The 23,357-nt window shown below is 48.5% G+C and overlaps 1 protein-coding gene across 1 annotated transcript in view; it reads right to left on the reverse strand.

Annotated features, from left to right (window-relative positions):
* Window positions 1–640: 640 nt before the first annotated feature.
* Window positions 641–23,357, reverse strand: part of LOC132381740 (uncharacterized) — a 168,146-nt gene continuing 145,429 nt past the window's right edge. The window contains exons 14-16 of the mRNA XM_059951312.1: window positions 10,659–10,758; window positions 8,063–8,198; window positions 641–2,434 (exon numbers count right to left, since the gene is read on the reverse strand). Of these exons, the coding sequence (XP_059807295.1) occupies window positions 1,533–2,434; window positions 8,063–8,198; window positions 10,659–10,758 (1,138 nt within the window). The 3' untranslated portion in view covers window positions 641–1,532. The remainder of the gene's footprint in view (window positions 2,435–8,062; window positions 8,199–10,658; window positions 10,759–23,357) is intronic.

Genomic DNA, 23,357 nt, shown 5'->3' on the forward strand with positions numbered 1-23,357 from the left:
TTACAGGTTGGACGTCAAAGAGAGGGTTTGTTCTATCACACAGGGGAAAAGATCAAAACTTCAGCTGCTTGGAATATTGTCCTGTTCACCGATCTTCTGCATTGGCCCAGACCTACCCTTGCAACAATAGGGTGGACATGGGACGAAGGACCTTGGTAGTCGAGGTCTTCACCAGCAACGTGGACAATTGACAAAGGATATCCATGGATGCTGGGCTGTCCCACGTCAGTAGGTTCTGAGAAGCACAAGGGGCGTGCTTGGTGTTCAAGATCCCATCATCGGCTAGTCCGGTGGTCACCACTGAAGAATGATGGCCAAATGCTGAATGGATGCCCAGTAGCTGAAGCCGATGGCCAAAGCCTGGGAATAGGAGGCTCGGAGGACTGTCCTGGAGACGGAGGCCATAAGACACAGGAGCAGAATTAGGCCATTTGGCCCATCGAGTCTGCTCTATCATTTCACCAATTTTCCTCTCAGCCCCAGTCTCCTGCCTTCTCACCCCACCCCCGCAACCTTTCATGCCCCGACCAATGAAGAATGCAAACGATGCATTTCACTGTATGTTTCAATGTATATTTGACAAATAAAGCTAATCTTTAAACCACGGTAAATCAATAAGACACAGACTAATTTTCAAGAATTTATTTGTAGAAACATATAGCTTGGAGAATACAAGTTTTCTCAAGGGAAAAAATGAGTAAAATTGTATGTTTTTCGTGTGAAAATGATTAAAACGTGAGCATTACTTAAACTCATATGAAGAAAATAGATCAGAGAACCATCACATTAAGATAACCCGAGCTGCCCCTGTAACCGGCGTTCCCAAGGCAGAAGCCTTTTCCGATGAGGACACTGGAATCTCCAAATTACTGGCGTCATTAAGATTCACTGTTGTCACAAGACCCCCTCGCCCCTTCTCAGAGGCATGCTTCGAATTACATATATCCAAAGCACAAAACTACACCAGGGAGTACGGGAAATATTTGGGAATCTGCCCAATGAATCCCAATGAAAGTGGCAGGACTGACACCTAGCCTTGAAAGCTGGGAGAGTCACTTTGCTTTCAATCCACCCAAATAAAACTACTATAGGGCAGATGTGAGATGAAGGACTTTTGTATTCTAGGTCTCGGCTCCGTGCTTGAAGGCCAGCAATGTGGACAGTTGATGAAGGGCATCCATGGTTCGAGCCCTCACATATTGAAACACCACACACTTCCTCAAACTAGAAACACTATCCTGATGATAATCCCACATTAAAAGTCTAAAAATATTGTCTTGGGCGGCCCTGCTGGCTACTTCTTGCTTGGGTGGCGAGCTTGAGGTACACTGGCGTTACCGGCTTCTTTCTGTTGTCCGGGGGTGGGAACTCATTCCCTTAGACCTGGCCTGGATGTCTTCCTCACAGTTCGTGACGTCATTGCTAAACTAGTGTCACTCCGAGCCACCTGAAAATTGCAGGTCATTTGATTTAGACATGCTAACCGCTCCGTGCCTGCTAGTGCTCTTCAGCTGCTCTAGGCCCTGACTAATTTACAAGGCACTCTCAAGACTTAAGGACCTCCTCATGGGCCGCTGTGTGCCTTGATGCTCCTGCCCCATGGGCTTTCTTCCGAACAGAGTACTTGCCCGCTGGGCAAACCTCAGCGCGGAAGATTGCTGTGGGGCTTGCTTCGAGGTCACTGGGAGTTTTTGTTTCAAACCATCCCTTTTCACAGAGAGCTTGCTAAATTTCCGAATGCACCCTGCCACAGAAGCCCGGGCCAGCTCCATCATGCTCGGTTGCGGGTGGGACTTTTTACAGCCGCAGTCCGGTGTGTCGTAGGGGGTGTTGTACAGGGCGCGTGGAGCACTGCTCTTTACCTGAGCAATGACGGACGTGGCTGGCCCCTGAGAAAGCAGGGGATCTGTGGTCAGACCGGCTAGATCTGTGGAGCGGTGACGCGTCTCCACGGCGGGTGCCAGTCGCAGAGGCCCGCAGATGAAGGCTGGTGGATTCTCAGCTCTTGCTGCAGGCAGAGTGCCTTCCAAATCCTTCAGCTGGAGGGCAGGACCGTCTCCAAACCCAACCCCGTGCTCCCAGTTGTCCGAAATACCCTCAGGCAGACTCAGCGATCGGCGGATCTCCTTGCGACCCAGGGTGGAATTACACTGAAGGAAACATGGCAAGGAGGCTGCATAGTCATGGGTGGGGCTGAAGTCAGTCTTCACAGCGTCTTTGCAGCCTGTCCAAGACTCATCCTTCCTTACTGCCCCTGGGCGATCAGCAACACTCGGCCTCAACACGCTGCGTGGCCTGACAGCGCGGGCCTTGGCCTTTAGCGACGCATCTCTTGGGTTAGTAATAGCATCGGCAGTATCCGCCTCACCCGCACTCAGCTCAGTACCAGCTGAGACCAAGCCCAGCGATTGAGGGGGCTCCTGACAGGGAAGATCTGGAGGGAACGAAACACAAGATGTTCAACGTGAGTCAGTCAAAGCGAGGAGTGACTTTGGTGTAATCAAACCAATTTTACCGTGAGAAAGAGGTTATTTTAATTAAAGCACTGGCATTTCATCATTTCCTACATAGCAACAAGAATTTCCTTCGCAGCAGACACAAAGTGCTGGAGGAATTCAGCAGGTCAGGCAGCATCTATGGAAGTGGGAAAGCAGTGGTGACTTAGACTGGCTGGTCGAGTTACGTTGCAACTACAACTACACACTCAATGTCAGCAAGGTCAAAGATTGGACTTCAGGAAGGGGAAGTCAAGATAACAGCTCTCATTAACATGATAGAGGCCGCAGGCGCTGGGAAGGCAAAGCAGCACTCGCAAAATGCTGGAGGAACTCAGCAGGCCAGAGAGCATCTGTGGAGATGAATAAACAGGCACCATTCTGGGCATTCAGTGAGAGAGCAGGTCCTGAACTGGAGCAGCAGTGTCTGAGAACAGACAATAGACAATAGGTGCAGAAGTAGACCATTCGGCCCTTCGAGCCTGCACCGCCATTCTGAGATCATGGCTGATCATCTACTATCAATACCTGGTTCCTGCCTTGTTCGCATATCCCTTGATTCCCCTATCCATAAGATACCTATCTAGCTCCTTCTTGAAAGCATCCAGAGAATTGGCCTCCACTGCCTTCTGAGGCAGTGCATTCTACACCCCCACAACTCTCTGGGAGAAGAAGTTTTTCCTTAACTCTGTCCTAAATGACCTACCCCTTATTCTCAAACCATGCCCTCTGGTACTGGACTCTCCCAGCATCTGGAACATATTTCCTGCCGCTATCTTGTCCAATCCCTTAATAATTTTATATGTTGCAATCAGATCCCCTCTCAATCTCCTTAATTCCAGCATGTACAAGCCCAGTCTCTCTAACCTCTCTGCGTAAGACAATCCGGACATCCCAGGAATTAACCTCGTGATCTACGCTGCACTTCCTCTATAGCCAGAAAGTCCTTCCTTAACCCTGGAGACCAAAACTGTACACAATACTCCAGGTGTGGTCTCACCAGGGCCCTGTACAAATGCAAAAGAATTCCCTTGCTCTTGCAATAAAGGCCAACATTGCATTAGCCTTCTTCATTGCCTGCTGCACTTGCTCATTCACCTTCAGTGACTGATGAACAAGTACTCCGAGATCTCTTTGTATTTCTCCCTTACCTAACTCTACACCGTTCAGATAATAATCTGCCTTCCTGTTCTTACTCTCAAAGTGGATATCCACACACTTATTCACATTAAACATCATCTGCCAAGTATCTGCCCACTCACTCAGCTTATCCAAGTCACCCTGAATTCTCCTAACATCCTCATCACATGTCACACTGCCACCCAGCTTAGTACCATCAGCATACTTGCCGATGTTATTCTCAATGCTTTCATCTAAATCGTTTATGTAAATCGTAAACAGCTGTGGTCCCAATACCGAGCCCTGTGGCACCCCACTAGTCACTACCTGCCATTCCGAGAAACACCCATTCACCGCTACCCTTTGCTTTCTACCTGCCAACCAGTTTTCCATCCATGTCAATATCTTTCCCCCAATGCCATGAGCTCTGGTTTTACCCACCGATCTCCTATGTGGGACCTTATCAAATGCAGGGGAAGCACAAGCCCAGACAAGCCGTTGAGGCAGTAGGAGTCAGGCTTGAATCTTCAGTGTCCTGACTTACTGCAAAGAGTCTTACCGATCAACTGATACTGTACATTAAACCCCGGAATATCTCTGCTGTCTTCCCTTCCACAGCCTCAGTACAACCCCAACAAATCACAGCAAACTGCAGACCAAGCTCCGTGTATGCTCCATAATCCAATGGACTGAGTAGCTGGTTTTAAGAGGTGATACCAGCAGTACAAATCATCATCCTCAGATCACGTAGATCAGTCAACACGTAACACAGTTGCTGAGGAAGGTGACTCTCAGTACGAACCGCCGTCCCTGAGTCACCTGTCCCTCAATACGGACCGCCGTCCCTGGGTCACCTGTGTCCCTCAATACGGATCGCTGTCCCTGAGTCACCTGTCCCTCAATACGGACCGCCGTCCCTGGGTCACCTGTGTCCCTCAATACGGACCGCCGTCCCTGGTCACCTGTGTCCCTCAATACGGACCGCCGTCCCTGGGTCACCTGTGTCCCTCAGTACGGACCGCCGTCCCTGGTCACCTGTGTCTCTCAGTACGGACCACTGTCCCTGGTCACCTATGTCTCTCAGTACGGACCGCCGTCCCTGGGTCACCTCTGTCTCTCAGTACAGACCACCGTCCCTGGGTCACCTTCCCTCAGTACAGACCACCGTCCCTGGGTCACCTGTCCCTCAGTACGGATCACCGTCCCTGGGTCACCTGTGTCTCACAGTACGGGCCACCGTCCCTGGTCACCTGTGTCCGTCAGTACGGATCACCGTCCCTGGGTCACCTGTGTCTCACAGTACGGGCCACCGTCCCTGGTCACCTGTGTCCCTCAGTACGGATCACCGTCCCTGGGTCACCTGTCCCTCAGTACGGACCACCATCCCTGGTCACCTGTGTCTCTCTGTACGGACCACTGTCCCTGGTCACCTGTGTCCCTCAGTATGGACCGCCGTCCCTGGTCACCTGTGTCTCACAGTACGGACCACCGTCCCTGGGTCACCTGTCCCTCAGTACGGATCGCCGTCCCTGGTCACCTGTGTCTCTCTGTACGGACCACTGTCCCTGGTCACCTGTGTCCCTCAGTATGGACCGCCGTCCCTGGTCACCTGTGTCTCACAGTACGGACCACCGTCCCTGGGTCACCTGTCCCTCAGTACGGATCGCCGTCCCTGGTCACCTGTGTCTCTCTGTACGGACCACTGTCCCTGGTCACCTGTGTCCCTCAGTACGGACCGCCGTCCCTGGTCACCTGTGTCTCTCAGTACGGATCGCCATCCCTGGTCACCTGTGTCGCTCAGTACGGACCACTGTCCCTGGGTCACCTGTGTCTCTCAGTACGGACCACCGTCCCTGGGTCAACGGTCCTTCAGTACAGACCACAGTCCCTGGGTCACCTGTGTCTCACAGTACGGGCCACCGTCCCTGGTCACCTGTGTCCGTCAGTACGGATCACCGTCCCTGGGTCACCTGTGTCTCACAGTACGGGCCACCGTCCCTGGTCACCTGTGTCCCTCAGTACGGATCACCGTCCCTGGGTCACCTGTCCCTCAGTACGGACCACCATCCCTGGTCACCTGTGTCTCTCTGTACGGACCACTGTCCCTGGTCACCTGTGTCCCTCAGTATGGACCGCCGTCCCTGGTCACCTGTGTCTCACAGTACGGACCACCGTCCCTGGGTCACCTGTCCCTCAGTACGGATCGCCGTCCCTGGTCACCTGTGTCTCTCTGTACGGACCACTGTCCCTGGTCACCTGTGTCCCTCAGTATGGACCGCCGTCCCTGGTCACCTGTGTCTCACAGTACGGACCACCATCCCTGGGTCACCTGTGTCTCACAGTACGGACCACCGTCCCTGGGTCACCTGTGTCTCACAGTACAGACCACCGTCCCTGGGTCACCTGTGTCTCACAGTACGGACCACCATCCCTGGGTCACCTGTGTCTCTCAGTACGGATCGCCGTCCCTGGTCACCTGTGTCTCTCAGTACGGACCACTGTCCCTGGGTCAACGGTCCTTCAGTACAGACCACTGTCCCTGGTCACCTGTGTCCCTCAGTACGGATCGCCGTCCCTGGTCACCTGTGTCTCTCAGTACGGACCACCATCCCTGGGTCAACGGTCCTTCAGTACAGACCACTGTCCCTGGTCACCTGTGTCCCTCAGTACGGACCACCGTCCGTGGTCACCTGTGTCTCTCAGTACGGATCGCCGTCCCTGGTCACCTGTGTCCTTCAGTACGGACCACCATCCCTGGGTCACCTGTGTCTCACAGTACGGACCACCGTCCCTGGTCACCTGTGTCCCTCAGTATGGACCACCGTCCCTGGGTCAACGGTCCTTCAGTACAGACCACCATCCCTGGGTCACCTGTGTCTCTCAGTACGGATCGCCGTCCCTGGTCACCTGTGTCTCTCAGTACGGACCACCGTCCCTGGGTCAATGGTCCTTCAGTACAGACCACCATCCCTGGGTCACCTGTGTCCCTCAGTACGGACCACCGTCCCTGGGTCAACGGTCCTTCAGTACAGACCACCATCCCTGGGTCACCTGTGTCCCTCAGTACGGACCACCGTCCCTGGGTCAACGGTCCTTCAGTACAGACCACCATCCCTGGGTCACCTGTGTCTCTCAGTACGGATCGCCGTCCCTGGTCACCTGTGTCTCTCTGTACGGACCACTGTCCCTGGTCACCTGTGTCCCTCAGTATGGACCACCGTCCCTGGGTCAACGGTCCTTCAGTACAGACCACCATCCCTGGGTCACCTGTGTCCCTCAGTACGGACCACCGTCCCTGGGTCAACGGTCCTTCAGTACAGACCACCATCCCTGGGTCACCTGTGTCCCTCAGTACGGACCACCGTCCCTGGGTCAACGGTCCTTCAGTACAGACCACCATCCCTGGGTCACCTGTGTCCCTCAGTACGGACCGCCATCCCTGGTCACCTGTGTCTCTCAGTACGGACCGCTGTCCCTGGTCACCTGTGTCTCTCAGTACGGACCACCATCCCTGGGTCACCTGTGTCCTTCAGTACAGACCACTGTCCATGGTCACCTGTGTCGCTCAGTATGGACCACCGTCCCTGGGTCAACGGTCCTTCAGTACAGACCACAGTCCCTGGGTCACCTGTGTCCCTCAGTACGGACCACCGTCCCTGGGTCACCTGTGTCCCTCAGTACGGACCGCCGTCCCTGGTCACCTGTGTCTCTCAGTACGGACCACCATCCCTGGGTCACCTGTGTCCTTCAGTACAGACCACTGTCCATGGTCACCTGTGTCGCTCAGTATGGACCACCGTCCCTGGGCACCTGTGTCCTTCAGTACAGACCACTGTCCATGGTCACCTGTGTCGCTCAGTATGGACCACCGTCCCTGGGCACCTGTGTCTCTCAGTACGGACCACCGTCCCTGGTCACCTGTGTCCCTCAGTACGGACCACCATCCCTGGGTCACCTGTGTCCCTCAGTACAGACCACCATCCCTGGGTCACCTGTGTCCCTCAGTACGGACCGCCGTCCCTGGTCACCTGTTTCTCTCAGTACAGACCACCATCCCTGGGTCACCTGTGTCCTTCAGTACAGACCACTGTCCATGGTCACCTGTGTCGCTCAGTATGGACCACCGTCCCTGGGCACCTGTGTCTCTCAGTACGGACCACCGTCCCTGGTCACCTGTGTCCCTCAGTACGGACCACCATCCCTGGGTCACCTGTGTCCCTCAGTACAGACCACCATCCCTGGGTCACCTGTGTCCCTCAGTACGGACCGCCGTCCCTGGTCACCTGTTTCTCTCAGTACAGACCACCATCCCTGGGTCACCTGTGTCCTTCAGTACAGACCACTGTCCATGGTCACCTGTGTCGCTCAGTATGGACCACCGTCCCTGGGCACCTGTGTCTCTCAGTACGGACCACCGTCCGTGGTCACCTGTGTCTCTCAGTACATACCACATTCCTGTGGGTCATTCCCTTGCATCAGCAGGGTTGAGAGGAGCCTTGTTCCACATGATGATGATCCACCAACGTCAGCACTCAAGGTTGGGGTCATCCAGTCCCGGTAAAGCACGTTGGAAGTGGGGTTGTTCTGTTAAGGAAAAGGCAGGGAAGTAATGGTTAGAATGTCATTCGTCACAGTCAGTTCTTCTTGAACTATGAAGTGGTAAACCTGGTACTAGGCAGGCTGGTAGAGCGCGAGAGCTTGGATGCAACTTCACCAAGTGTTCCTCCTTGCATCCAGTCCTAATGTCAGGCACAACAAGCCATCAGACCTGAATCTAGACTTTACCCAATTCATCTCAAACAACTGAACCCGAGTTCGAGCCTCCTCCCCACGGGTACTGATCTGCTGAGCACAGGGTACCTCTGGAGGGAGAAGGTCCAATGAAGGTCTAGAACCAGCCTTACTAACACTGACTTGCATGTTGTAAAATTCGTTGGTTTCTGCCAGCAGTGCAAAGACATCAAAATTAGCATTAAAATGTATAAAACATATAAAATTAGCGTTAAAATATATATGTATATATTCAGGATTTGGGAGAGAATGTAGGAGACAGAGTTAGTATGTTTGCAAATGCCACCAACTTTGGTCATGTGGCGGACAGTGAAGATGGTTGGGGAGGAAAGGATCTATCTGCCCTCCTGGAGGAGCCCAGCACAAGGAAATGCAGTGGAATAATTCATCATTGAAACTGGCCCAACCCTCAGACTAAGGTGCCCACCTAACCTAGTCCCATTTGCCCACGTTGGGGCCCATATCCTTAAACCTTCCAAAGGTTTAAATCCTTAAACCTTTCCATATCTTTAAACATCTACCTGTTCAAATGTCTTCCAAAAGTGTTTTATACCTGCCTCAACCACTTCCTCTGGTAGCTCTTTCTATAAATACAACGCTCCTATGTGAACAACTTGCCTTCCAGTTGCCTCTTAAATCTCCCCCTCTCATCTTAAACCTGTCTTCCCTTCTGCCTTCTCCACTGCGACGGAGGCACAATTTCAAACTGGCAAAAATGCTGAATTTTAATATTTCTGAAAACCCACATCTGCCCTCACCTCCTCACTCACCCAATTTATTTTCTTCTTCCTTTCCAACACCTGCAATCCCTTTTTGCTTTCTCTCGTATGTCACGGTGATAGATCAATTCCACCAATGGCAGGAAATTTCTCATTTGGACCAAATTCAAATTGTTTGACTGCTCCAAACTGATGAATAATAAACTTTCATAAGGATTTATTATATTAGTTCAACACTGTTTGGTTTAATTCCCCTTTTGTCTGTTCTGATTTGTTGTCCCGATGGGTTTCTGTTTGAGAAGGCAATAGGTCAGTAAGTCTGATTACTTTTTAGGTTGCTTCATCTTATTACACCTACTGAGGGAGTCTGAAGCTGGGGCGGGTGATGAGGATAGAGATCAGGAATGGGAGATAGGGTGAAGGGAAAATTTGATAGTGGAAAGTGTGGGTTAGAAAAGTCCCCAGGAATGAGGAATATTTAGTCAATGAGGAAGAAACAGCTCACTGGGTAATCAGGATAGAGATCGGGAATGGGAGACAGGGCATGCCGGGTGATGGGAGGACTTGGACAGTGGAAAATGAGGGTTTGAAAAGTCCCCAGGAACAACGCTCCCTCTAAGGTGTGCATGTGTGCGTGCGCACACATCTTTTGCTACTAGTGCAAAAAGGAATTTAAACTGCGCACAAAAGGTTGCTGCCCTCTTCCTCGTCGGCATGTCAAGTATATTTCCTTTTCCGGTCTCTGACGCGGACAGTGTTGACCACGTGGAGTTTGCAGTGATTTGTCTGCAGATTTTAGAACTGGCATATTTATACTGTCTACATTGAAGAAATCGTTCAGCGCGCACATGTTGTTGCCACCGGGCAAAAAAAATTGCACAGCACAAGATTTTTTTGCGCACATTACAGATTAGAGGGAACATTGGCCAGGAATGAGGGATGTTGAGGTACTGAGGAGGAAGCAACTCAGCGGAAGTGCTTGGAATGCTGGGACACATGATTCAGTCAAGACACGCCATTGCTTGGGATTCTGCACTTCGCCAATTCCCCAGGCCAGCACTGGTCCCAGCCAAGGTGCACAAGCATCGAACGCCACGTCTAGGGAGGAAGAACCAAGCTGACGTGGGCATTCACAGAACAGTGGAGGAACTCAGCAGGTCAGGCAGCATCCATGGAGGGAAGTCTATAAAGGGACAAATGGCAGGTCTCACCCTGAAACACTGGCTGCTTATTCCCCTCCTGTAGAAGGTGCCTGACATGCTGTGTCCCTCCTGCATTGTGCTTGTTGCTCAAGATTTCCAGCATCTGCTGAATTTCTTGCAGCTATGAACCAACCTGGAAGCCAGGGGCAGCCACGCGATCGAGGTACTGGGGAAAATGTCCATCATTGATCAATTAAAATCACCCTTTCCTCCAATGGACTGAATTTGTTTGACAGGATTGACGAGTGTGCTGCACTTATTCTCAACAAGTCCTGGGCTGTATCAAGTGAGACCTTCACAAAGCCCCATCACCAAGTACAAATGAAACTTACTGAATCTTCACCTCCACTTAGACCTCGGCACCATGGCGATCCCCGGACGCTCTCCCAGTGGTCTACAATAGACGGAGCAGCTGCTTTCCTGAGTGGAATTCTGGGAAGCACACAAACAGCGAATTTAGACACCCAAATTAAGACCGTAGGACCATATGACATAGGTGCAGAATTAGGCCATTTGGCCCATCTGATCACAGCTGACCTTTATTCCTCTGAGACCCAATCTCCTGTCTTCTCCCTGTATGACCAATCCAGAATCGATCAACCTCTCTGCCTTCAATATCCGTAAAGACTTGGGAATGAATTTCACAGATTTGTCACTCTCTGGCTAAAGAAGTTCCCCCTCATCTCCGTTCTAAAAAGGACGTCCCTCTTTTCTGAGGCTGTGACCTCTCTGGCCTTAGGCTCTCCCACCATAGGAAACACCCTCTCCACATCCACTTCATCAAGACCATTCACCATTCGATAGGTTTCATTGAGGGCACCCCTCATTCTTCTGAATTGTAGCAGATACTGGCCCAGAGCCATCAAACGCTCTTCATGCGAGAAGCCGTTGAATTCTGGAGTCATTTTCATGAACCTCCTTTGAACCCTTCAGCTGTATCCTTCAGTGTGTTGACATTTAATGACCCTGAAGTCATTTCCTGTATTTAAGTACAGCTGTTGCCCACTTTACGCCACTTCGCTTTTACAGAAGACCTACGTTAGTAACCTGTTTTCGCATTACAAAGAGGATTTTCGCTTTTGAGAAAATTTTTCCCATATAAATTAATGGTTCTTCGCTTTATGCCATTTCGGCTTAAGAAAGGTTTCATAGAAACGCTCTACCTTTGTAAAAGTGGGGGGGACACCTGTAAACTCCCAACCCACATATCTTAGGAGGTGGAGTGGGAGGGGAAACTGGAGTACCCAAAGGAAACCGCAGGACAGGGCAGCACAGAAAACGCAGGTGGTCAAGACTGACCCCTGGTCTTGGGAGCGATGAGGTGGCTGGACTACCTGTAGTGTCACTTTGACACCACACTGGATGCTCAACACAAGCACAGGTCAAAAGTTTCGTGAACCGCAGGTGATTAAGCTCTTATTAAGATAGCTCACATTAATGTTCAAAGCCTAGCGGCTGAGCAAATGTCAAAAATTCTGCCAAGTGCAGAGATTTTTACTGGTATCACAAGTTGAAGGGTCAGATGAAGCACTCCGCCAGTACACCTACAGAACTGCACAAAAGTCTTAGGCATATATACAGTAGAGGCTAGGATCCAAGACATGCACACAGTACTGTAGTAATTTTGTGTATCGCACCGTACTGGGTCTCTGTTGTGGGCTGAGAATGGAAAGGGGTCAGGGTTGGGAAAAGGGGAGGGAGCGGGATACTCCAGGGAGACATTCTGTAATGATCAATAAGCCGATTGTTTGGAATGAAACGGCCTTGTCCGGTGCCTCAGGGCTGGGTGCTGTCTATACCTGTACCATCCACTCCTCACTCCTTCTCTGCCACCTGCCCCACTCCCCTCCTGTGGCGCCCCTCACCATTACCAACATCCTTTGCTCCCATCAGACGCCAGGCAAGGTCATCTGATTCCAAACTATTTGTAACACCTATGTAGCGCCCGTCTTAACTTGTGTGACTGGTCACCGCACTCTTTATGAGAAAAATCAGATTACATAGTGCTGCACTAGGTGCTAGTAAGTCATCAGAAGCTCTAGATATCAGAAGGAGGCAGTGACCAGAAAACTCACACTTCTGGAGGTAAGTTTTGTTCATAAAAAAAAAAGATATACAAAATATTTCAATGAGTACAAACAATTCAAAATTCCCACATTTTGTTTAGGTTCCAAATCTCAGACATCAAATTCCTGTTTAGTTAGAATCAGTGATATTCATTAGAATAACCTTTGTTACTGCAATTTCTCTAAATAATTGTGTTATTCCCTATCTAAAAGTTTACAGACTAAACTTTCCTTTTTTTTTCTTACCTATTAGAAAACTAATATTATGGTTAGCTTCAGTTTCAGTTTGTCAACAAATTGAAATTGAAATTTTAAAACTATATATCCATACACATACATATTAACAGGTATATGGGGGAATTTAAGGTGGGGGGTTATATGGGAGGCAGGGTTTGAGGGTCGGCACAACATTGTGGGCCAAAGGGCCTGTAATGTGCTGTACTATTCTATGTTCTATACAACTTAACTCCTTTCACAATTCTCCAACATCACAACTTTTAAGCAAAGTAATTCTCATTCAGTAACTTATGAAAGCCGTTGCAAAACTAATCAGTTCTTGCAGAAAATCAAATTCAGATCCTAAGAATGAAAATAAACTTATACCATATAAAACCATATAAACCCCTCCATGTCATGAAACATTTCGTTCCCACGCTGATTCTTCAGCTATGGTGGCTCACCATCTTGTTTCTTGGTTTGTTGGATGAAATAGTTGATCATTTACAGAAAGTAGATTCACAATACTTACACAAAAAAAACCTGATCAAATCCCTTGGTGTGATTTAACAGAACTAATTCCCAGTTACAAGGTAGAGATCTTGGGCACTCGTCTCTGCCGATATTGTCTCGTTACAGCTGCTGTGTGTTATAGACTTAGCTTCAATGGATCTTTTATCACTATCGTCTCTCCTCCAGTGGCCCTGAGGTTTTCAAGTAAGATACAGATACTCACTACTTCCACTTTTAAAAGTTTATACCTTTAGTTTCTAATAGTTTGCTGTATTTCTCATGCTTTCCCACACTGCCTCAGTCATGCCTTGTTCTTGTATAGCTTCCCCCCTCGCCACCCCCAAGTTCTTTTTTTTAAAAATTCGGTAAACCTCGTTTTCCTGTTTATTATTTTTTGCAATGCCTGCACTGTTTTGTGCACTTCATGCAGTCCTGGGTAGGTCTGTAGTCTGGTGTAGTTGTATGTTTTTTTCCCTCTGTGTTGCTTTTTTTTTACGTAGCTCAGTCTAGCTTTTGTACTGTGTCATGTAACACCATGGTCCTGAAAAACATTGTCTCATTTTTACTATGTAGTGTACCAGCAGTTATGGTCGAAATGACAATAAAAGTGACTTGACTTGACTTTTCATCCCCCCACAGGTGGAGCTTTCTAACATTACATCTTTGGGTTTAATTAACCTCCCCCTTTGAAGCTGTGCAAGTCCCTTTGCATACGGCTACAGGTTGCACTGTAGTGGGTGTGGGGTGCTCGACGTGTGTGAGATCTGGAAGTGGTTGGAAAAGGGGCTGAACTATTGACACTATAGGTTTTCCTGGCTCAGGGTATGTTAGAGTTCTCTGTGTCTAGAAAGCCTCCTGGGTTCAGGCTCTTCTTTGCGAGAATTTTCATTTGTCATACCTTTTGTAGTCAACTCTTCATCACAAGTCTCCTTCTCTTGTCGAATCTCAGTCCCATCTGGGGTTGACGAAATTCCCAGGCCTTTTTCATCTGTTGGATGAACTGATTACACACTTTCTCAGTTGTTGTTTCTTCCACCGGGTTTTCTTCAGGACTAACAGGGAAGTTACCTTCTACAGTGGATTCCTCTACATAAGCTAAGTAACTTTCATTTCCTTGGGATTCCAGCACTGGGTCTGCAACTGGAGTGGCTGCAAGGGGCTGCTTTGGGCTTGGGTTGGCGGCCACCGTTCTTCTGTGTAACTGTTCACAAATTTCTCGACTCTTAGAAGGTTCAGCTACAATGTCAAGTCCTGGTCTGAGGGAATAAACCTCATCCTCATCCTCTTTAGAGTCTTCTTCAACCGACTACTCATCTTAGTACTCCTGTGGATTGTGTACTGGCGGACAGGGACAGGAGAAAGATGTTCATTGTCTTTAGAAGGGAAGGGAGCAACAGATCCCAATGTAATGCACATATGGGCCCAGGCTGGTTCTCAGGACATACCTTGTAGACAGTCAGATCACCAGCTAGGTTTACAACTACATAGACCATTTCTTCCCATTTATCAGCAAATTTGTACCTCACAGGCGCACATTCCTACTAGCACTCGGTCTCCTTTCTTCAACTCGGAAGCTGTCACTTGCTCATCACATCTGGTCTTGCTTTGGTTTGTCTTTTTTGGTGAGTTCCTCGTAGTTACCTTGAAGCTTTCCTCAAGATGAGATTTCAAATTTTGTACGTACTGAGAGTGTGATGTACCATGTTTGTTCTTCAAGGGTAGTCCGAAAGCCAAGTCAACTGGGAGTCTGGGTTGTCATCCGAACATCAATTCATACAGACCAAAGCCAGATGTCTCATTCCTAGTACAATTATAAGCATGGACTAGGGGTTTCACTGATTCTCGCTGGTGATTTTTATCTTTCATCTCCAGAGCTCCCAACAAATTTTAAAGGGTCCTGTTAAGCCTTTCGACAGGGTTTCCTCTGGGATGATATGGTGTAGTTCTGACTTTTTGAATTCCAGCTATCTCACAGATTTCTTTAATCAAGAGGGATTCAAAGTCAGGCCCTCTATCGTTGTGTAGGAGCTCAGGGTAACCATAATGTGAGACGAAATGCTCTCACAGGTACTTCACAACCCTCTTGGCTTTTCGGTTAGGTGTAGGAATAGCCAAAGCATATTTAGTGAAAAGATCAGTTATTACTAACACGTCTTTTGTGTTACTTTGATCGGGTTCTACCGCATGCAGATCAGCCGCAGGGGTCAAGCAGTCACAATATTCACTGACAGAGCAGCTTTCACAGGCAAGGTCTTTCTTCTTGCACATTAACCTCATGCTTTAATCTTGTGTTCTATATCTTGGACCAACAGAATCAGCTTCTGACTAAATCCGGGTACAATCAATACCCACGTGACCAAAGTCTTAGTGAAACTCTTAAGTGTCTCAGATTGAAACTTTTCAGGTAAAACAAGATGGTATGTTGTTTTGTCTCCGGTTAATCTTTTCCAGTAGAGAATTCCGTTCTATAGCTCTAGACGATCACATTCTCTGAGAAGATAGGGTAGTCTGGGGATTGTGTTTCTCACTGAAGGGAATGGTTTTTCTCCAGTTTCCAGCTGCTGGACGACTTCCCTAACACAAGGATCAGTTAAATGAGAGCCTAATCTCAGCATCAGAGAGATGAGAAATGACTGGTAATGCCTCACACTGATCTTCTTGTGCGTAACTGTCAGGAATTACACTTTGAATGCATCATTAAGGATCGAACATATGCAATGGCAACATCTGCGGCAGGTGCTGTTTGCTGGGTAAGATGATCCCACATACTGCTCACACAACATCAGCGCTAACTTCAACCACATCTCCCGAGTTCACCAGATGACTTCCAGTAAACTTACCCAGCAACATCTTGGAGCTTTTGGGGCATGCTTTGCCAGCGCCAGTCCCTCTTTGTCCCGCAACAGGAACTACTTCTCGTTTAAAACGAGGCTTAGGGAGTACCACGACGTGACTCACTCTCACTCCATCTCTTTTCAAACTGTCTTCGATTTTCCGCTACCAGTGCCGGATTGGGTTCATAGCAGCAAGAGCTGACTATGTTCCCCATCTTCACCGCATTTAAAACAGTCCAAGGTTCTGGTTTTACACTTGGCTGTTTGTTAGTAGTTGTGGACTCTGGTTTATCCTGTGTCAGCGTATCACCTACCGTCTTCGAGCTCGCTTTTCCCTTCGCTGTTTCGTAGCTAGCTGACTTTGAAGCTCAGCGATTTGTTTAGTCAGTTGAGAAGTACACCCTATCCTCGTTATATGCGGGGGATACGTTCCTCACAGTTGGCGCATAATGTGAATCATTACTTAAATGGAGAAAATAGGGATGCATTCCAGAGGGTTTCCTAAATATGTTTTATCTGTACTTTATTCACATTTTCATAACAATACGGCACAAAAGCAGTACCACAAGGCAATATTTATATTATATTTAATCAATTTAAGGTAATATTCAATGTAATAAATCATAGAAAGTTAACATACTAGGGTGTACAGTACTCACCAACAGTGGCAGGTGTGTTTGCTCCGGGAAATGAGTGGTTGTTGTGGTGTCGGGCAGCTTTACATGGAGAAGGTGGACATCAAGCAGAGCAAGGGATGAAGGAAGACTCACAGAACGGCAGCAGGAGATGACACCAGTTTGAAGAATGTGGTGAGGGTTGTTTGCTTGGCAGCATTTCGTTTTCCAGCATAAATTTGCTTGTAGGGAAGAAGGGTTGACAGCAGAGAGCGACTGAAATGCTGACTCCGTTCTAAACTTGGGTCCATGTCCATCGCCATTTGTGCCAAGCGTTCCGACTTCCACCATTCCTTCACCGTTGGTAAACTCCCGGGATTTTCAAAATCGTCTGTTGCTTGCAGCATCTGAGAGATAGTTCACCGTAAAAAAAAACTTGAATGTGGATCACACCTCGATCAGTGGTTGCATCAGTGATGTTGTGTTAGGCGGCAGGAAACGCACTGTTAGGATGAATGCTGCCCAAATATTTAGGATGGGCTGGTGCATTGTCAAGCAACAAAAGAACTTTAAAGGCAGATTCTGTTCCCGGCAGTAGCGTTCCAGAGCTGAGTTAGGTTCATCTGATGCCTGTGAAGAAGTGTATGCATTGTGGTTGTGAATATCTTCATATGTACAAGAGCCCCATCACGGGCTCTAGCCTCTGCAGTATCCAAGACAGCTTCAAGGAGCAGTGCCTTAGGAAGGCAAACACAAAGTACGCTGCAGGCGCTGGGGTCAGGTCAACACGTACAAACAAGCTGGATGAACTCAGCAGGTCGGGCAGCATCCGTTGAAAGGAGCAGTCAATGTTTCAGGCCGAGACCCTTCGTCAGGACTGAAGAGAGAGGGGGCAGGGGCCCTATAAAGAAGGTGGGGGAGAGGGTGGAAAACCAATCAGAGGAAAGATCAAGGTGTGGGGGAGGGGAAGCAGGGAGGGGATAGGCCGGAGAGGTGAAGAAGGACTGTAAGGGAAAAGCACTATGGGTAGTAGAAGAAGGCAGAATCATGAGAGAGGTGATAGGCAGCTGGAAGAGGAGGCAGAGTGAAAGTAGATTGGTGGAAGGGAGAGGGAGGGAATTACCGGAAGTTGGAGAATTCGAAGTTCATACCAAGGGGCTGGAGACTACACAGACGGTATATGGGTAATTCCCTGCCTCTCTCTTCCCCTATCCCACTTTCACTCTGCTCTTTCAGTTGCCTACCACCTCTCTCACGATTCTGCCTTCTTCTACTACCCATAGTGCTTTCCCCTTACATTCCTTCACCTCTCCTGCCTATCCCCTCCCTGCATCCCCTCCCCCACCTCTTGATCTTTCCTCTGATTGGCTTTTCACCTGGCACCTTCCACCCTCTCCCCACCTTCTTTATAGGGCCCCTGCCCCCTCCTTCTTTAATCCTGACGAGGGGTCTCAGCCCGAAACGTTGACTGCTCATTTCCACTGATGCTGCCCGACCTGCTGAGTTCCTTCAGCGTGCTGTACGTGTTAATTTGACCACAGCATCTGCAGTGTACTTTGTGTTCATAATCCACCTCATTAGGTGGATGAGGGGTTCTACCAGAGAAAGCTCAGCGCCTTACTGGTGGATTGCAGTGAGCCATCAAGTCATTAGTGCACACAATGTGCTCCACTTTGAATTTCTGGAGGGTTTAGATATTGGGAGAGGGGTGGGTTCACTGTAAGCCCCTTACAGGGGGTATTACAGGAACTGAGTTATTCTGCGTAGCAGCTAGAGCTGTTTCTGGCTGTTTGTATCAGAGAAGTCTGCTCTGAATTGAAGAGCTGTGGTCTTGTCACGTACAGCTTCAGCAGTTCGAACAGTGACCGTTTCCCTTCTCTCGATAGTAACGGTTTCACTTATCTGGGTTCACATCTCTCTCAGGACTTCATCATAATCCTCCCCAATGCTCTTCGCTAAGGTTTTCAACTCACCAAGGTAAGCCTGGCTGAGTGGAGTCTCTTCTGACTTTCTGAGTGTAAACACCGGCTAAAGTAACTGCATGGAAGGAAACTGTTTGGTCACTGCTTGCTTGTTGAGTGCACGGTAGCGAGGGCTGGAGATCTTGCACTGCAGAGCTAAAAATTGTATGACGGACTTAGGAATCTCTGCACCGGGGTCAGACAGAGGAGTAAGTCTAGCAAATGAACCATATTCTTTTAGAAAGTCTAATATTTCCTTATCTGTTTCTGTTCTGCCACTGACTGAAGTAGCATTGGGATTTTGACGCCCCTTTTCCTCCAAGACTTCCATTTTCTTACACTGTAGGTCTTATCTAGTGAGTTTGAACAAGATTCTTCCAGTACTTTCTATCCTAATCGGTGTGCTACTGGTTATCTAGTACACTGCCTTCTGGCTGGCTCGCCAAGTATTACACCAGGTGCTAGTAAGCCATCAGAAGCTCTAGGTATCAGAAGGTGACCAGAAAACTCACACGTCTGGCTTTGTTTATAAAAAAAAACCCAAGATACACAAAGTATTTACATGAGTAAGAACGATTAAAAATTAACAACATTCTGTTTAGGTTCCAAATCTTAGACATCAAATAAAAAACAAATTTCTCTTTAGTTAGAATCAGCGATATTCATTAGAATAGCCCTTGTTACTGCCCTTCCTTCAATGTCTAATTTCTCTAACTAGTTAGATCTAGTGTTATTCTCTATCTAAAAGTTTACAGACTAAACTTTCCTTTTTTTCTTCTCTATTGGAAACTAATTGAATTCCTATTCTGAAGTATTATGGTTAACTTCAGTTTCAGCTCAAGTCAGTACGTCTACAAATTGAAATTCAAACATTATATATTTATACAGCTCAACTCCTTTCACAACAATTCTCCAACATTACAACTTTTCAAAAAATTCTTGCTCAATAACCTATCAAAGTCATGAAAATGACCAGTTTTTGCAGAAAATCAAATTCAGATCCTTCGAATGAAAGTAAACTTGTACATCTGACCGTATTAAATCCTCCGCGTCATGGAACATTTCATTCCCGCGCTGGTTCTTCACCTTGGATGGCTCGTCGTCTTGTTTTGTTGGACGAAATAGTTGATCATCCACAGAAAGTCGATTTACAATACTTACACAAAAAAACCTCACCAAATCCCTTGGTGTGACTTAACAGAACCAATTTCCTGTTACACAGTGGAGATCTTGGACACTTGTCTCTACCGATTTTGTCTCGTTACAGCTGCTGTGTGTTATAGCTGTAGCTTCAATAGATCCTTTGTTGCCATCATCTCTCCTCTGGGCTTTTCCAAGTAGGGTAGAGACTGTGGTAACTTTTACTTTACAAAAGACCATTCGACATATTTTATGGCCAAAAGAATATCTTTATCTGGGACGGCAAATGGTATTTACAATACAGAGGCTTCCCGGTACCTCGTGCGGCCTGGGTGGACGATGCATACTGGGAGTAAAAAGAGCGGAAGTAAAGACCCTGCCAACCCCGGATCCCACCTCTTGCTACCAACAGCTTCCCGATTAGTATTAACTTACTTTTAATAATACTCACATCACAACACTTCTCCCCCTTTAAAATCTAACATTCCCCAAATATAGAAGAACTGGGAAATAAAAACAGTGGTATCGTTAGCAACAGGTTACCAAGACAAAACACCTAAAAAACGTGGCAAATTCAACATTCAATCTATCAACAAAAGAAACTATCCAATCAAAGATTCGGTCTGTCAGGAGGTTTGTGAGGGCGCTGCGATCTACGCACTACCCCCGGTGACTCAGCAGGCACCGCTGGTGAGGATGGATCTGGTGTTGGGGACACGAAAGGGGTCTGTGTGGCTGCGTGAGAATGTCCATCCTCTTCAGGGGACTCTGTCCCCTCTGCCAGTGTCTCTCCCTCTAGCAAAGTCCCCAGTAGTCTGTCTCACCATTGGAAACCCCATGGAACTGTCTGCCTCTGAGCCAGAATCATGACGCAGACACACATGGTCCTGATGTCTGCAGAAAACACGCCCATCAGTCAGCTTAACAACATAGGAGACTGGAGCACTCTGCTTAAGATTAACACCAGGTAGCCATTGCTGATTGTTTCTCACATAGACATTGTCATGTGGTTGTAACTGTCTCTCTTGCACATGTTGATCATCTCCCTCCTTCTGCTTTTCCTGCTTTCTCTCCACTTTTGCCTTCATGTCTGGGCGCAGCAGGTCCAATCTCGACTTAGAACTACGCCCCATCAGCATCTCTGCTGGAGTGCGTGCAGTCGTAGTCTGTGGAGTGAGGCGGTATTTAAACAGGAAACCTGAAAGCCAGGAACTAAGAGCCTTCAGGCCTTCCTTCACTGTCTGAACAGCCCGCTCAGCCAAACCAAGGGGCCGTCCGAATGTGACGAATGCCATTCTTCCGCATGAACTCACCGAACAGCTCACTGGTGAACGTTGGGCCATTATCAGTGACCAGAGTGTCAGGCAACCCGTGGACTGCAAACACTTGCCTGAGTTTGTCCATGGTTGAGGAGGCTGTGATGTTGCTCATGATGTGAGCTTCAATCCATTTGGAGTGCGCATCTACCATTGCAAGAAACATCTGCCCCATAAAGGGGCCAGCAAAGTTCAAATGTAGCCTAGACCAGGGGTAGACTGGCCACTCCCATGGGTGCAAAGGAGCTGGTGGCGGCACGTTCTGATTGGTCTGACATTGCGTGCATGATTTTACCTTGTTCTCCAGATCCTGATCCATTCTTGGCCTCCAGACGTAGGATCTTGCAAGGCTTTTCATTCGAGACACCCCTGGATGAGTCTCATGAATTTCCTCCACAATCTGTGAACGGCCGGGGGAGGCACACTGACCCCCGCCCCCCCAGAAAATGCAGCCATGCTGCAGACTCAGTTCTGTCTTGCGTTTGGCATAAGGTCTCAGTTCCTCTCCTTCCACGACTCTGGGCCAACCTTGTAAAAGAAAAGTCTTGACTTGGGACAGGACTGGATCCCTCTCTGTCCATTGCTTGATCTGGGTCACCTTTACAGGTGTCTTGAACAGCCTTTCCAATGAAAACTCAGTGTCTGGAGGCATATATGTAGTAACAGACATCTCAGGTAAAGGGAGTCGACTCAGCACATCGACGTTTGCATTATCCACAGCCGCTCTGTACACGATAGTATACTGGTAGGCTGACAATGTGAGAGCCCAACACTGTATCCTGGCTGAGGCTAGCAGTGGGATGCATCTGGTCTCCCTAAAAAGGCTCATCAGTGGTTTATGGTCTGTATAAATTGTGAATGCATGTCCATAGAGGTACTGATGAAAACGTTTGACCGCAAAAACAACGGCCAGACCTTCTTTGTCTAGTTGTGAATATCCCTCCTCAGCAGCCATCAGGGTACGTGAAGCAAAACCAATAGGCTTCTCTGAACGGTCCTCCATTACGTGTGAGAGAACTGCCCCGACTCCACAGGGCGAAGTGTCGCATGAAAGAGTGATCTCCTTGTCTGGGTCATAGTGAACAAGCAGCTTCGCTGAGTGCAGGAGTTCTTTCACTTCCTTGAGAGCTTCCTCCTGCTCTTCACCCCACCGCCACTCAGTGTCATTGTGAAGCAGCTTGTACAGTGGGGCCAAAACCTTTGACAGGTCCGGAAGAAACTTACCATAATAATTCACCATGCCCAAAATGATCTGAGTTCAATGACACTCTTGGGGCTTGGGGCCTCCTTGATAGCTCTCACTTTTTTCTCTACTGGGCAAAGCCCGTCAGCTGTAATCTTGTATCCCAGGTAGGTCACACTGAGAGCCAGGAACACACATTTTCCGTGTTTCAATCGCAGCCCTGCATCTGAGAGTCTCTTCAGCACCTGTTCTAAATTAGCCAGATGCTCCCCCTCCGTGGCTCCCGTGATCAAAATATCATCAAGATACACTGCTACGTGTGGAATTCCCTGCAGCAAAGAGTCCATTGTCCTTTGGAAAATGGCGGGGCTAGACGCCACTCCAAACACCAGGTAACTGTATTTGAATAATCCCTTGTGCGTATGGATGGTGACGTACTCCTTTGAATCCTCGTTGAGCAGCCGCTGTTGGTAGGCATGGCTCATATCCAGCTTTGTGAATGGCTTACCCCCTGACAGGGTAGCAAACAGGTCATCCTCCCTTGGCAATGGGTACCCCTCCAGCTTAGAGACCTGATTCACCGTAAGCTTGTAGTTCCCACATATCCTCACTGTTTTATCTGCCTTCAAAACTGGAACAATGGGAGCCGCCCACCTTGAAAAGTGGACGGGCTCAATGATGCCCAGCCCCTGTAAACGTTCCACCTCCTCCTCGACCTTGCCTTTCATGGCATAGGGCACCGACCTGAGCTTAAAAAAAATGTGGTGTGTCCTCACAGTCGAAATGGAATTTCATAGTCATGTCCTTCAGAGTGCCCAGCTCGTCGATAAAAATGTCACTATACCACTGCTGAATGTCCTCCGGCGTGTGTGCTTACTTCATTTCGTGCCAGTTGAGCCGGATTTTGCGAAGCCAATCATGGCCCAAAAGGCTGGGCCCACTGCCCTTAGCTACCACCAGCCTGGCTTCAGCCTTCTGGCCCCCAGCTGAAATATCCCCATATAACACCCCTAAATGAGGTATGGGCTGCCCCGAGGAGGTCCTGAGTTTGAGATTAGATGGTCTGATGAGAGGCAGGTTGGACCCCCATGTCCTCCTGTAGGTCTCCTTGCTAATGACTGATGCAGTAGCCCCTGAATCAATCTCAAACTTAATGTCCTTTCCCCTGACAGTGACTGTAGCATAATA

Source organism: Hypanus sabinus, chromosome 26 (genome assembly GCF_030144855.1).
Source record: "Hypanus sabinus isolate sHypSab1 chromosome 26, sHypSab1.hap1, whole genome shotgun sequence".
NCBI classification, from domain to species: domain Eukaryota; kingdom Metazoa; phylum Chordata; class Chondrichthyes; order Myliobatiformes; family Dasyatidae; genus Hypanus; species Hypanus sabinus.